The 13,591-nt window shown below is 46.2% G+C and overlaps 3 protein-coding genes across 5 annotated transcripts in view; 1 reads left to right on the top strand and 2 right to left on the bottom strand.

The window, feature by feature from the left end:
* Positions 1 to 800: 800 nt before the first annotated feature.
* Positions 801 to 1,716, bottom strand: ss18l2 (ss18, like 2). Of its 2 annotated transcripts, none has more exons than XM_037247246.1 (4): positions 1,558 to 1,716; positions 1,330 to 1,406; positions 1,111 to 1,207; positions 801 to 1,033 (listed from the first exon to the last, which is right to left on the bottom strand). In XM_037247246.1, exons 1-4 carry the CDS (start codon positions 1,624 to 1,626, stop codon positions 977 to 979), a joined length of 300 nt encoding a protein of 99 aa, XP_037103141.1. In that variant the 5' UTR covers positions 1,627 to 1,716; the 3' UTR covers positions 801 to 976. The 2 variants fall into 2 exon arrangements, with proteins under 2 accessions (XP_037103141.1, XP_037103142.1); XM_037247247.1 differs by having other exon boundaries at positions 801 to 1,034; positions 1,115 to 1,207.
* A 493-nt stretch (positions 1,717 to 2,209) lies between these two features.
* On the bottom strand, positions 2,210 to 6,032 carry lsm14ab (LSM14A mRNA processing body assembly factor b). Its single transcript, XM_037248459.1, has 10 exons — positions 5,680 to 6,032; positions 5,115 to 5,278; positions 4,874 to 5,012; positions 4,570 to 4,755; positions 4,398 to 4,481; positions 4,135 to 4,329; positions 3,919 to 4,072; positions 3,648 to 3,674; positions 3,321 to 3,564; positions 2,210 to 3,197 (listed from the first exon to the last, which is right to left on the bottom strand). Exons 1-10 carry the CDS (start codon positions 5,801 to 5,803, stop codon positions 3,174 to 3,176), a joined length of 1,341 nt encoding a protein of 446 aa, XP_037104354.1. The 5' UTR covers positions 5,804 to 6,032; the 3' UTR covers positions 2,210 to 3,173.
* A 460-nt stretch (positions 6,033 to 6,492) lies between these two features.
* The window catches only part of LOC119121069 (transcription initiation factor TFIID subunit 4-like), a 46,762-nt gene continuing 39,663 nt past the window's right edge, over positions 6,493 to 13,591 (top strand). The window contains exons 1-7 of one of the 2 annotated variants that reach the window (XM_037248457.1): positions 6,493 to 7,904; positions 8,479 to 8,657; positions 10,608 to 10,775; positions 11,082 to 11,231; positions 11,924 to 12,046; positions 12,299 to 12,388; positions 13,042 to 13,239. In XM_037248457.1, the coding sequence (XP_037104352.1) occupies positions 6,509 to 7,904; positions 8,479 to 8,657; positions 10,608 to 10,775; positions 11,082 to 11,231; positions 11,924 to 12,046; positions 12,299 to 12,388; positions 13,042 to 13,239 (2,304 nt within the window). In that variant the 5' untranslated portion in view covers positions 6,493 to 6,508. The remainder of the gene's footprint in view (positions 7,905 to 8,478; positions 8,658 to 10,607; positions 10,776 to 11,081; positions 11,232 to 11,923; positions 12,047 to 12,298; positions 12,389 to 13,041; positions 13,240 to 13,591) is intronic. The other variant, XM_037248458.1, reaches the window with a different exon arrangement.

The following is a 13,591-nucleotide window of genomic DNA, read 5'->3' as shown; positions in this document are numbered from 1 at the left end:
TGCTTAACAAAAGATTTATTTGGTTTTTACGGCAAAAGCCCCGAATGTTATCTTTTTTTTGTGATGTTTGCAGATGCCAATGTTGCCTGTATTTATAAAAAGACACCAGATAAAAACTAACACTTCAAAATGTTTACAGTTTTGCTGTACATACATATAAAATATATCTTTTTATAGTTAAATGTGCTTTGCACAATCAACATAGAGGTTCTGCTTTTTTTGTTTGTTTTTGGGCTCTGTTCACTTCCTTAGAAGCCTTTTTTTCTTTCCTTTCTACTTTTCCTAAGACAGACTTGTAACTGTTGGCTTATCATTACTACCCCCCCCCTCTCCCCCCCCGCTGTGTCAAACGGTTAAACTATAATGGCGGCAAGGGTAAACCAAAATAATATGAATTCATCTAAAGGGGGCGGGGCTGCTTGGCTTACGTGTTCTTTTCAGCTGGCAACTAAAAACTACCAGTGATGCAAAGAGAAAAAAAACATTAAAAAAAACTAGCAAGTTCATTTGTTTCTGTTTTGTCCTTGAATGTTAGTGACATGAGAAAAGAAATTGTGTATTTGTTTCCGTGAACATCAACAGCTTTAATACCTGGAAAATATTAACTCCATACTTATGAAAATGTTGAAAATGATGCCTTTAAAAATTTCCTCAATTATACTGATTTATAAAATGATTTTTTTTCTCCTGTAAACATGACAAGGTAATTACTTGTCTCATTTTATTCTGTTAAAATAACATTTGAGCCCCTGTAATCTTAACACACTGTAATATTACAAATTGAGTTCCATTCAAATAGAAACATTTTTCTTCACATAATCATGACTTTATTCAGGTAAAGTGACATTCTTGTACCATTTCAACTAAATCATTTCAGTGTGACCGCGATGCTCCTTCAAATGATGTGCAAAATAAATCTAATGAGGCAGAAGGATGTGGCATGACATAAATAATAATAATACATCTAGGGTCAGTGTCAACTTTCTTCATTGGTGTTGGCGCTCGGCTGCATGGAGGTGGAGCTTTGGTCGGACTGCAACAGAAAAACGAAAGGAGGAGGTAAGCAAAGCAGGTAAAGAAATTAAACTGATGTTTCCAAACTTGCCGTACAGTTGGCCAAGACGGGGAGGAAGGCACGTTGTCTGGCGGGCTGGCGTCAGCCAGGGTTGCCAGGTACACGATGTTACGGTGCAGGAATTGCTGGTACCTGCCATCAAAATTGGCTTTAAACTGGCAACAAGGTATTTTGAAACGGACGTCATGAGCAAGGATTGGAAAATGGCGGTCCTTTTAAAAACGGCCTGATTTCAGCAATCCAAAGATTCTTACTTGACACACTCCACGGCTCGTCCCTTGTGCATGTACTCGACAATGCATCGTATAAACTGGTCGTTTTCGTCCAGCAGCTGGAAAAGAAGAAGAAGAAAAAGGTAAAATATAAAGTGTTTTATTGGTAACAACAGCTAGCTATGACGCGGCTAACGTTAGCATAACGGGTAATTGAGTTGAGAAAAATGTAACACGTTGAAGTTTTTGTAGCCTAATGTTACAATTTACCCTCTGTATGGTTTCCTGGTTGATTTTGGCAGTACCGCGAAGTTTCTGGGGCACAAAAACGATCGACATTTTACGCTTTCATCGAGGAACTTCTACTTCGTCTGAGATTGTCGTCTTCTTCGTTTCCTACTTTTCGTCGTTTCTTTTAGTGGCGAGTACTAAACTTTCATTTCGCAAAACTCACAGCGCCATCGGTCGTATCGGCGGTGGTACCGACGGTATTAAATCGTCCAGAAAAATAAAATTGTTCATAACATTACGGATGTTTTATTGTCCAATAATTTTGTCGTATTTTATTACAATATAGACGGTCGAGATCATAAATAGACCTCTTTATATCCATGTAACAGCCAGTGAATTGACCCTTGGTTAGTCTCAACCAAATTCAAACAAATTCTCAATAAATATTGTGAAATATTTTCAAGTAACCCGGGCCTAACCAGCGATCTTTGTCATTCCTTTAAATTTTCATTTAAATATTTAAAACGTATGTTAAAACCTCTCATACCCACCAAAGTGCATTCACTAGGGTTAGATGAACTGTTCTAAAAATAATTTTTAATACTTGAAAATATTCTTATGGTATGACCGTAACTTGCCCCGCATTTTACATGTAACCTCAAATAAAACAACGGCAACATTATTAAATACTCTTTTGAATCCTTTATTTTTTTAATTGTAAAAATTCAATTTTTACTGATGCTTTCAAGGACAAAAAAACAATTCCTTGGTTTTCAAAATGTTCCAGAAGCTCATAGGAAGTAACAAACTTACGAAACTAAACAGTTGCAGATGGTTCTCAATGGATGTCCGTCTTGGGCTGGTTTCAAAATAGACGGAGCGGTCGGTCATCATGCAGTGTCGGGCTCAAATGTGCAACATTAACTTAAACATAATGGTTTATTTGCTCTTCATGTATTATTCAATGTCCATTCTTCTAAGTTACATTGTTTGCAACATCACCTGCTCGTGCTGTTTTATCAATACACTTGCTAGAAAGCATCAACATTAAAGGGAGAGCTGTAGAAAAATCCCCAAACAAACACCCACCCACCCCACATTGAAGGCACTCCCTAATACAAAGTGGAGCCGAAAAAACGAAAATACTAATCATTCACGTCACATATCCAGTTGCTGTCCCTTTTTGTTTGAGAAAAAACTAAACAAAAAGCTTCACAAAAAATATTGAACTCTTTCTGAGTGAAAGTGGCTTACCGAGGAGCAGAATGCAAACTTTTTGGCTAACTATATTCAAAGCGCTCTTGAAAGGAGGAGAAGGGAGGAAAAAAAAAAAAAAAAAAAAGTTAATAGTGGACTGCTCAGCACGCATTTGGCCAAGCAAATGCGCTCAAAATTTGGTTTCCTTCAGGCTGTCTCAACAGGATGTAATGTTCAAAATGGAATTGAAACGAAACAAACGAAAGAGGAAAAATAAAGCTATCTAAGGCCAGTCGGCGTACCGACTGACTCCACTTATTTACACCACTCGTAACTCAAAATGGAAGAAGAAAAAAATGAAGCTGGCACGCCGCCGTGTCTTCTTCCTTCCTGGCAAATGTTGGGACCCAAGAACGTTTTCAAAGAGCTACGATTGGTCGTCATCCAAGTGGGCAGGATTACGCCGCCACCTTGTTGTCCTTCTGAAACACAAAATAACAACGGAATCAAACTCCATTTCTTACACCGTCAAATTCAAACTTATATTTCCATCGTAAATTGGCTTTTTAATACACTAATTCTACCGTAATGAATTTGAGATTTACCGCATATTCAAAGTCGGAGAACTCGCGGCCTCCTCTTCCGCCACGGTAGCCGCCTCGGAATCCGGGCGGCGCCCCCCGAGGAGGGCCAAAGGAGCCTCGGCCGGCTGGTCGTCCCCGCCCCCCGCGGGGCGCCATGTAGCCTCTTCCGCCGCGGTACCCTCCTCGGCCGCGGTGGTGCCTCAGCGGGATGCCGAATGTCTCGGCGTTCATCCGCCGCTCCTCCGCCCAGGTCGACCTCCGCTCTCTGCCACGCAAAACGCACACCATCAGCGATATCGGGGGGAGTGGGGGGTTAATGACTAAAACGCTACTAAACGTGCGACTTACCTTGAGAATCCTCCATCATGCGATTTACTAAAAAACAAAAAAATAAAACATTGGACTAGTGTATGAAGCAAAACAGAAATGTTTGTGCAAAACATTTTTGCTGTTAGTTCTAAAACAGAATTGAACTTAACACATTTTTTGACATTCAAAGAAAATCATAGTTACAGTGTGACTTGTATACGAAACTTTTCTGATTTGAATTAATGGTAAAATTGTGAACATTTTTGGTCAGATGATAAAATTTGGTAAGATCATATCCTTTCTTAATTACTTGGAATCGTTGCAGGACAGGTTGTCAAAGAAGGACTTGGTCTTGTCGTAGTAACAGGGAGGTATCGCCGCCTCCTCTTCCTCGACTGGCGCCTCCGTACTTGGATGTTCCGGGTCGGCTTCTTCGCCATTTGGCGTCTTTTCTACCTTGTCGTCTGCGGATAAAAAAAAAAAGGATAGCACAAAAGAGCGTGTTTAGTTGGATTACGCACGTCACCTTTAAGCTTGAGCTTGGTCTGCAGTTCTTTGTCGATGTCGTCCTTGTGGAACTGAGCGTTGGCCGTCTCAAAGTCAAAGTCCTCCTCGAACTTCATCATCCCATCCCGGCGCACGTTCACTTTGCCCCTGCTGCGGCTGCCCCTGCCGCGCCCGCGACGCACCGGCTGGGCGCTCGCCGACAGGTAGCACTGACCTGTCAATCAACACGTGGAAGATGCGTGGGTCGATACGGCAGTCAAACTGGTTATGCAAAGTACACACCTCCTTGACGCCTGTTGGGGTCGCGGTTTTCAACAGCGGTATGCTCATGATCCCCTTGAGTTGCCACTTTGGCCACTTCGGGAGCTAAACCACACAGACAAAACCCCAGAAGAGACTTTTGTACACCAGAGACAACCTTGAAGGACTCAAGTGCGGCGATTTCAGTACTCACCCTTCCTCTCCAGGAGGTCGGGGGGCTTCTGGTTGCCAACGGAGGTCCCGATAGGTCGAGGTGCCGAGCCTGCCACCTGACTTCTGTGTCCGAGCGACGACGCAGGGGCAGCCGAGGAGGGTGCCTGCGTGGCCTGATTCAGGGCGGAGCTCTTTGCGAGAGGGTCCAACTCAGGACTGATGCGTCCTGTTAAAAAACAAGATTAACTTCTTAAATTTCTTTCTAGTTTTAATGGAAATATTTGTTTTTACATCTCCCTGACAGCACCTGGTTAATGTAATGCAAAGAAAAAACATCTTCTTACCCCCAGGTGCGCCAAACTGCGGTGCACCGCCAAACTGTCCATAGCTTTGCACCGGGGCCCTGCTGAAGGGAGCGTACGCACCAGCAGACTGGAATGGCGCCGACGGGCCCGCCGCACCGCCGCTCGATCCGAGGGACGACTGCAACCGTAAGTGCCGAGATCGTTACATATGATACGCGCGGCTTTACTGCCACCACCTGTGTTTTCTCAATAAATGTACGGACGGATGCTGTTGGTTCACCTGAACGATGGCTGGGTCTTGAGGCAGGCTGCTGGTAGCCTTAGGAGGCTCGCATACAGTCAAGTCCTTAATGTCACTGCCCCTGAAGATGATGTACTCAAAGACCTCATCCCGGGGTGGAATGGGCCGTTCAGTGGGCCTGTCTTCAGTCCCAAACGAGCGAACTGTTTGGAGAAACGAGCATGGTCATTTTCAATTAACCCAGGTTGCGCAATTTTGTGTGAGAGTATAGCGCACAAATGACATCATAAAGTAAGTAAAATCATTACGGCTAACCAGTAAAACTACTCAACCGATATCGTTTGGAGTCAAAAACCTCCTTAAGTTGTTCACGAGATCCCAAGCGCTACTTTGAATGTGGCTAGAAAGTTTCAGTAACTCATTTCTGACTTGGATCATGCAAGATAGCGCCAACACAACATAAACAAAGGGCACGCATTAGCTGGTGAGCTAGCTGGCTAACTGCGAGAAACCCCCCCGACATCATTGCTTATCAATGTCAACTAAGTCGGTTGTTTAGGTGACGTTGAGAAACAAAACACGTGCGTTAGATGATCGGGCTTACCTTTGGCGAGAGCTACGGTGGAGTTCTCAGTGTCTATGGTGTACAAAATTCCTTCGTAGCGAATCTCGGCCTTGGAGATGAGGCTAATTTTGCTCCCGATATACGGCGTCCCTCCTCCGCTCATTTTGACACCCGTGTAATCACTAGCGCACGCGTTTGGCTTGGAAATGCTTCTCTCTCAATAGAGGCGTCGAAATTAGAACAGGCAGGACGGCGATTCCGAGACAATTTAGCCGGAGAGAGTAAGTGAAGAAATGAGTTTCTCTCGTCCGTTTCCAAATTGATTTCTACGACACGACATGGCCGTGTTAGTTATTTTCAACCACCGCAAAGGATTGTGGGAGGAGAACTGGTGCGGCTTCCAAAGTGACACCCACGGCTTTTCTCTTTTTTTTCTTTGCAACGTAATTAATTTCCACACATTAATGAGAACTTTGGTTGTACCGGATGAGTATTGCGAAGACAAAATAAGAAGAAATAAGAAGGCAAGATTCAAGCTGTTTCCATTTATCGCGACATTCTACGAGATCCCTTCGTCCTGCCCCCATATTGTCTGCTCGCAAATACAGCAATAAAACATTAGTACGATATGTATATTTACGAATATTAAAAGAAATCATTCACTCGTATGAACATTATGTATACTCCTATGTACATCTTTCGGCTGTATTAATAAGTCAAGAGTGGAAAAGTATCAGAAATACGACCATTTCGCCTCCATACCAAAAAAAAAAAAAAGAAAATCTAATGACGTCAGACTCATTCCCACAATGCCTAGTAACACGCATGCGTACAGTAAAAAGAAAAAGACAGCAATCGGAGATCAGAGATGGCGGGCGCCTCCGATCCCCTGGAAGATATGCTATTTTCCGAGGTAGATGAGAAGGCTGTGAGCGACTTAGTGGGCTCTCTGGAGTCTCAGCTGACCGGCCAGAGCAACGCGACGGCTAAAAGCGACGAGAGCCGAGGCGCTGGCTCAGTTGCCCCCGCTAACCATCACTTGGGGAAAACGCTACCAGCTCCGCTGGGCTCCACAACAGTAGATCAACAACAACAAGGGCGCCGTAATAAACCCGACATGCGCCAGGATCTAAACTCTACGGAAAAAACTGTCACATCTCCTTCCCAGGACAGCCCGCTTTCGTCCGGTGAGACCCCTGCCGCCGCCGCATCCGCCAGTAACAGCAGCTCTCAATCACATGGAGCATCCATCACAACACTGCCCGCGTCTGGCGTGTCAAGTTCCCCGCCGACCAGCAGCATCAGCACCGCTACCACCTCCGACCACCCCACGAAGGCTTCCCCGGACTCCGATGAGCCTATCGCGGACGCTTCAAAACGACGCTTTGCCACCCCGCGACGGACCTTCTCGGCTCGGATTAAGACTTTGAACGGTGCCGCGGTGACCAACCGAGGCAACAGCAGCGGCAGCAGCCCCGCGGCGGGGGGCGACGATGCCTGCGGCAGCCCCACCGACCTCCCGCCGGCGAGCACCTCAGCTAGCAGTACGCCGACTTTCACACTCGCCAACGCCAGCCTATCTGCGAGTCAGTCGGCCATTGCCCTGGATCGAGGCACCCCCACCATCGCTTTGCAGAGACTCCCCAGTCACATAGTGGCCAGCATAGCCCAGAACGGTACCAGTGTGTCGGCGTTGTCTCAGCAAGGTGCTCAGACGCCCCCTGTCACTTCGCCCCCATCTGCCTCCTCCTTAACCTCCTCGCCACCTGCGCAGGAGAACCACACTAAAAGCGCCACAGAACCTGCAGGGACTCCCAACGAATGTCAGTCCACAAGTGTCACTACGAGCTCTGTTATAAACACTGTTTCCTCCGTTGCCGTGACAACAACACCGACCGCCAGCACTACCGCAGTAACTCAACCTTTAACCACAAGCGCTACTACGGCCACCACCACCACCACCATAGCAGCCGTCTCAGTGACGACAAGCAGCGTCGGCGGTCAGACCACATCAGTGACCACCACGATCAGCACGGTCCGACCCACCAGCGCCGCCCCCGCAACCCCTGCCATCACTGTCGCCCCCGCCGTCCCAGCCATCCCTATCGCCCCAGTCGCCCCAGCCGCAGCCTCGCCAACCACGCAGACACCCACCCGGCCCGGTCTGGCCGCACCTCAGAGGATCGTTGCGCCACAGCTCATTGTCAGACCGCCCCAGCAGCAGACCACCATCCAGCTGCCACCTGGGTTCACCATCCCGACTGGTAAGGCTCACAGCATCCAGGTGCTTGAACATTTAGCTTGAAACAGGCAAGCAATATGAAAGGTTGAAGATTTTCAGGGGTCTACTTTACTTGCCATGCCTTTTCTTTCTCCATATGCAGTCATATTTACGTACGAGTATGACATCGCGCCAAACATATTTTGTTAGCGATTAGCTATGTGCAATGGTGTTTTGAATATGAGTACATGCATGTACGTGCTGTTACTTCACAAGTAATGTTTCTGACGGATGCTTGTCAAAATTTTATTTTCCCCAAATAAAAGGCCAGTTCAACCTGGGATGCGCAATAATGGAGGGTCCACGGTTCACAACAGAGTAAATAAAAATAATGAAAATTGGGGAAAATATCTTTTCGGTCTTAGAATCAGCCAAAAAGCCTATAAATAAATAAAAAGCTACTCATTAAATAAAAAGATGTTTGGATTTCCTCAGTTTAAAAATGAGATCTGGTATGGTTGTGAGTGCATACTGGCTCCTGCCCCCCCACTGCCCCTCCAGCTTGTCTTTGCACCCCCCAACAATTTTCTCTAATTAATGTCCCCGTGCTTCCTCAGGCATGGTGCTGGTACGGACCGAGCTGGGCCAGCTGGTGTTGGTTCCTCAGCAGGCATTGGCTCAGGCACAGGCGCAGGCTCAGGCGCAAGCTCAGGGTCAGGTCCAGGCCCAGAATAACATCACTCCGCGGCCTGCCACTCCCACTACGGGGGCATCCTTCAGAGTCAGCACTCCGCAGGTAAAGTGTACTTTTCATTTTCTAAAATGTTCTCAAAGGGAATACAACAAGTCAAAATAATGAGTCATAATCGAGAGGTAACATTTTAGCATTCCTTTAGCATTCTTAACGTGGCTGCCTTTTCATTACTCTGGGCACGGCACTTTTCCGCCCTCTAATTGTGACATAATTATAGCAAATTACTGTTATTTTATGTGTGGAATAAATAGGCTGTGATTAAAAAGAGGATTAATATCACGGTGGACCTTCTGGGGTTAACCACTGAATTATTGATGCAGCTTTACTTATCACCTGTGGAGACAAGTTAATATTGGAAATAAATGCTTACATACTGTTGCGTATTTAAATGAACTCACAGCATATTAAGTAGAGCAAAATTCACCTCACTCAGCCCCACTTGTTTCGCAATAAGCAAGACAAACATCAAGTGTAAGGATTAATGTTAAAATAATTTTGCAATCAGTGATTTTTGAGGCCAAGTTTCTAAATTTCTCGTTAGGGCCATTTGTATGTAACCCATTCATTAATGTAAAAACAAATTGATCGCGACGGATGAAGTACTTTGGCAAATTAATCCAAAATGGAGGTATTAGATGAGGTGAGAGAGGGAGGATTGGTCTGAAGCTCATTTAAATATTATTCTACTTTCAGGTCATGCAGACAACGACAAAAAATAAATACATTTAAAACATTTGCAATTATACATTTAATCGCTGTGAGCACATGCAACCGACACTAGAGGGCAGCATTTTACCGTCTTTACCTCGTTTGGCACTCACAACTGAACTACTGTACTCCACATGTTTCTTATAATAATGATGATGATGATGCGCCTTATGGCATTTAGACCACCAAATGACAAACAATTATTTTTTAATTTAGTGTATAATTGTTATATAATGCCAAAGTCATACTCCAGCGACTACGTCAATAAAATTTTGTTTTTTTTTCTTAAAATTTTGTTGTTGCGTGACTTCTTCGGCAACATGATACCAAGCCCGAATAAACATATTGTTAAATAGGTTATTTTGATAACAATGAGAGGAACAATATAGTATGCTACATTATATTACTATTTGTAAACTCTGTCACAGTGTAAATTGAAATTTCCAGTTATTAAATTGATTTTATACAGAAATGTAGGAGGAAAAAAAATCGAAATAATATTATAGGTGCCTAGTAATTAAATTGGCATAAATAATAAATCCTTATTGTATTCATCCCCTTGGTCTCTTTGCACAATGCAAGCGTGGTGACACATTAGCGGGGCCGCCTTGTGCTCCCCTCGCCAGGAAAAGCACGAGCAGGGTCGAGGTTGGTGGGAATAAAAAGTGTATGGTGTTTATTCCCTGAGCTGTCAGGCCTGTCAGTCTTCCCGCGACGCCCGAGGGGAGAATAGGAAGGCGTCGCAATCTTCCTTCCTTCCTTCCCTCCATCCATAACCTCCTCAATCATTCATCAGCCTGCTGCTTGATTATTTTAAAAGGCTCAACACTGAGGTAGAAGCAGCGAGACGCGGCGACAGGGTGGCGCCGCTGGCGGTGGGATGCACCCTGTGGCCCCCCCACCACCACCACCACCACCATCATCATCAACCCCACTCGTGCAAACTTTCTCCGGGCGCTTTTGAATCCTGTTAAACTTTTAGCGGATGGGGGGAAAAAAAAAAACTCCCTCCTCCCTCACCATGCTACTTCTTCACCGTGCCTATTTGTGTGCACATGAAGTAGATCCAAGTACGCCTCTGATAGATGCCACAAACTGTCGTGTTAAGTATAGGCTTAACGTGGAAAAGTACGCCAATTGGTTGCTTAGCAACAAGTGGCTGTAGTCTCTCGAGTACTGCAAGTGAGTTTGCAAATGGGGTTGAGTACAATTGCTTACTGTCCGCGACGGACATCTTGATGTTTCTCCTCTTTCTTCCCTTGTCTCTCCTTCTGCTTCTGACAGTCTCCAGCAACCTCTCAGACCACCAGACAATGTGCTCTGACCCCAGCCAAGGTGGCAGCGTCTCCCTCTCCTGCTCCTTCCAGCCCTGCCCTCCAGACCACCTCCTCTTCTTCTTCTTCCTCTTCCTCTACTCCTTCCTTCGTTACCTCCTGTCCCGCACTACGTCCAGTGAGAGAACTGTCTTTATGTTTCTACTTTGAAATTGTCGGATAGGTTCACAAAAATCTGAATTTGCGAAGGCAATAATAGAAAAAAAAAAGGATACAGCGCAATAAATGCATGCAAATGATTTTTGGACCTCCAAGCTGCGGCTCGTGGATCCCAGTTTTGAGAACCACCGTGTTAAGTGATGTCCAAGAAGTCGCCGCGCCAGATGTGACAGGAACGCCGCGGCGTCCGCCTCCTCTTCTCCGTGGCCTTGCCGGCAGCCAGGCGTCACGTCCTATTTATCTCCTCTCTCTCGTCTCTTTGCAGAAGGGCCCCGTGGCGCCGGCCGTGGCGGTGACGGCTCCGCAGCAGACCCCCGCGGTTTCCGCACCCCAGGCGCAGCCGGCCCAGACCGCCTCGCAACCCCCGCAGACGACGGGCATCGCCGTGGCCCCTGGAGCTCCTGTCGTGTCCCAGGTTCTCTCACTGCAGAATCGTCCCATAAAAATGACATTTAATATTGTAAATGAAGGCAGGATAGGATTTTTCTTGATCTGTTTTGAGTTTAATTTTCCGTTGGGAAACATTTTCTCTTATATTAAGTGTCATGTATTCCTCCTTTCATCACCTTTTTCTTGTTTCCTTTAAGCCCACTTCTGCAGTGCTCTCTCTTTCGCCTTTTTCTTTTTCTATCTCTCCGGTGTGAGTGCTGTCACAGCTGCCAGCAGGCTGGCTGTGTCACAAGCCCCCCCAACCCCCTCTCGCAGCTGGCCGCACACAAAGGGTCTCACACGTGCCCACGCGCGTTTGCGTTTGTACATTCACACGAGGAACACCAACCCAAGGATATGTTGAAGCAGACACACACACAGACACACACCCAGCCTCATGCGGACGACAAACAGATGTGCGGCAGAAAAACATGGAGCCGAATCATCACAGCACGGATGTCGCGCAAGCATTGCAACGTAACCGCAAACGCTAACATACGTCGACATGGCATTGTTATAACATTGTGTTACGTAACCTCATTAGAACGTGCAGAATAGTATAACGTACGTAGCATAACATTACAAAATAGCAACAACAACAAAAAAAGTCAACAGCATTGCATGATTTCATATTTGTACAATTCAAAAATTCAAATGGGATTGTCTCGTGTATGACAGGAGATGCAGGAGAACGTGAAGAAGTGTAAAAACTTCCTCGCCACGCTCATCAAGCTGGCGTCGCACAATTCCCCGTCACCGGAAACCTCCAAGAACGTCAAATCTCTGGTGCAAGACCTGCTGGTGAGAAGTTATTGAAACCTGAAAACTTTTTATGACAAGGCTCTCTGTCATTGGGCTTTACGCACTGAGCACTTCTAAGCTGTAGATGGCGCCATAAAACTTCTAATTCCCGCATTTTTTTTTATTATCAATACCTGATAACTTGAAGAGGACAATATGAGTGCTGTGATTAAGATCTTCCATGTTGACATCATTTTGTGTGTCTCATTGACATGTGATTCATTGTTTTGTTGCGGTGTTAAAAAAAATCAGGATGCCAAGATTGAACCGGAGGAGTTCACCAGCCGGCTGCAGACGGAGCTCAAGTCGTCGCCACAGCCTTACCTGGTACCCTTTCTTAAGGTGGGACCGGCATTTCGGACTAACTCTTCACCACATGATGGTGGACAGCATTTTTTAAAATAAAAAATATATATAGATATCAAACAGTCTTTCATATAATGAAGTGTGCAAACCCTCTTACAAAATGGGGACGTGGATTTATTCAGACTTCCCAATTACATTCAAACTCAGTCGGCACCTACCTTCAAAGACTACCTGGTTCCTCTTTTTCTTCATTTGAAACCCCCTGAAGTAGCATTCCCTTTACGCTAAGGCTACAAATGGCTAAGCCTGACACACACACACTCAGGAACATAGGCACACAGCCGCCCCCTGGCCTGATTTCTGACTGTGTGTGACAGTCGGCCCGGCAGCCGTGCCTGCCAGTCGCCGGCAGGTTTCTCCAGCCAAGCATGATGAGCGTCACATCAAGGCAGCCGAGCGCCCGATCCAACTACAAACACATGTTGTCATGCAATGTTAAGTTGCTGGCATCCAAAATTTGGCCGGAAAATACTTGTGTGTGTGCGTGCGCAAAAAAGATAACACAACTAATAACAAACAGAGCGTAACATAACAGCGTATCAAAACACAACACTAAGATTGATAGATTTGTTGTGTCGCTTTGTTTTGTGGACTGAAATCTAGTTTGTCCTTGTCCCACCCGTCTACAGAAGAGCCTCCCAGCCTTGCGGCTGTCTTTGCTCAACAGTCAGCAGTCGCTGATCCAGCCGCCGCAGCAGGGCATCAAACCAGCAACGACGCCCATCGCAAGCGGGCCGGCCGTCCACGTACGGCCCCCCAACAGCGTCGGGCCCACTTCGGGGACTGGCGCGCTACCCCATGGGACCATGGGCCATGCAGCTGCCACGGTATGAATATTGAACGTACACCTCATTCAATACAATTGTTGGGGTGCCAAGTGAGGTCAGACTGGTCTGGTCCGGGCAAAGCCAGGGGCTTCTCTTGTGTCGGTCTCCCATTTTACCATCGCAACGCACACACACACACTTGGGCTGTATCTTCTCCGCAATCACTCGCTCATCTTTCTCCCTCCCTCCATTAAGCGGCGGTAGGTGAAGGAAGGTAACTAGGTCAGCCCCGGGTCAATTTTAAAGCAATGTGGCGGGCCGCAGTCCATGTCCAGAACATGCCTCTGGTCTCTCTCGCTCTCACTCTCTCGCTCACACACACACTCACATCCACCCGATAACACCAATACAC

The sequence above is a fragment of the Syngnathus acus genome, chromosome 3, assembly GCF_901709675.1.
Source record: "Syngnathus acus chromosome 3, fSynAcu1.2, whole genome shotgun sequence".
NCBI lineage: Eukaryota > Metazoa > Chordata > Actinopteri > Syngnathiformes > Syngnathidae > Syngnathus > Syngnathus acus.
The sequence above is the reverse complement of the archived record's forward strand: the minus strand, read 5'-3'. Positions and strand labels throughout refer to the sequence as shown.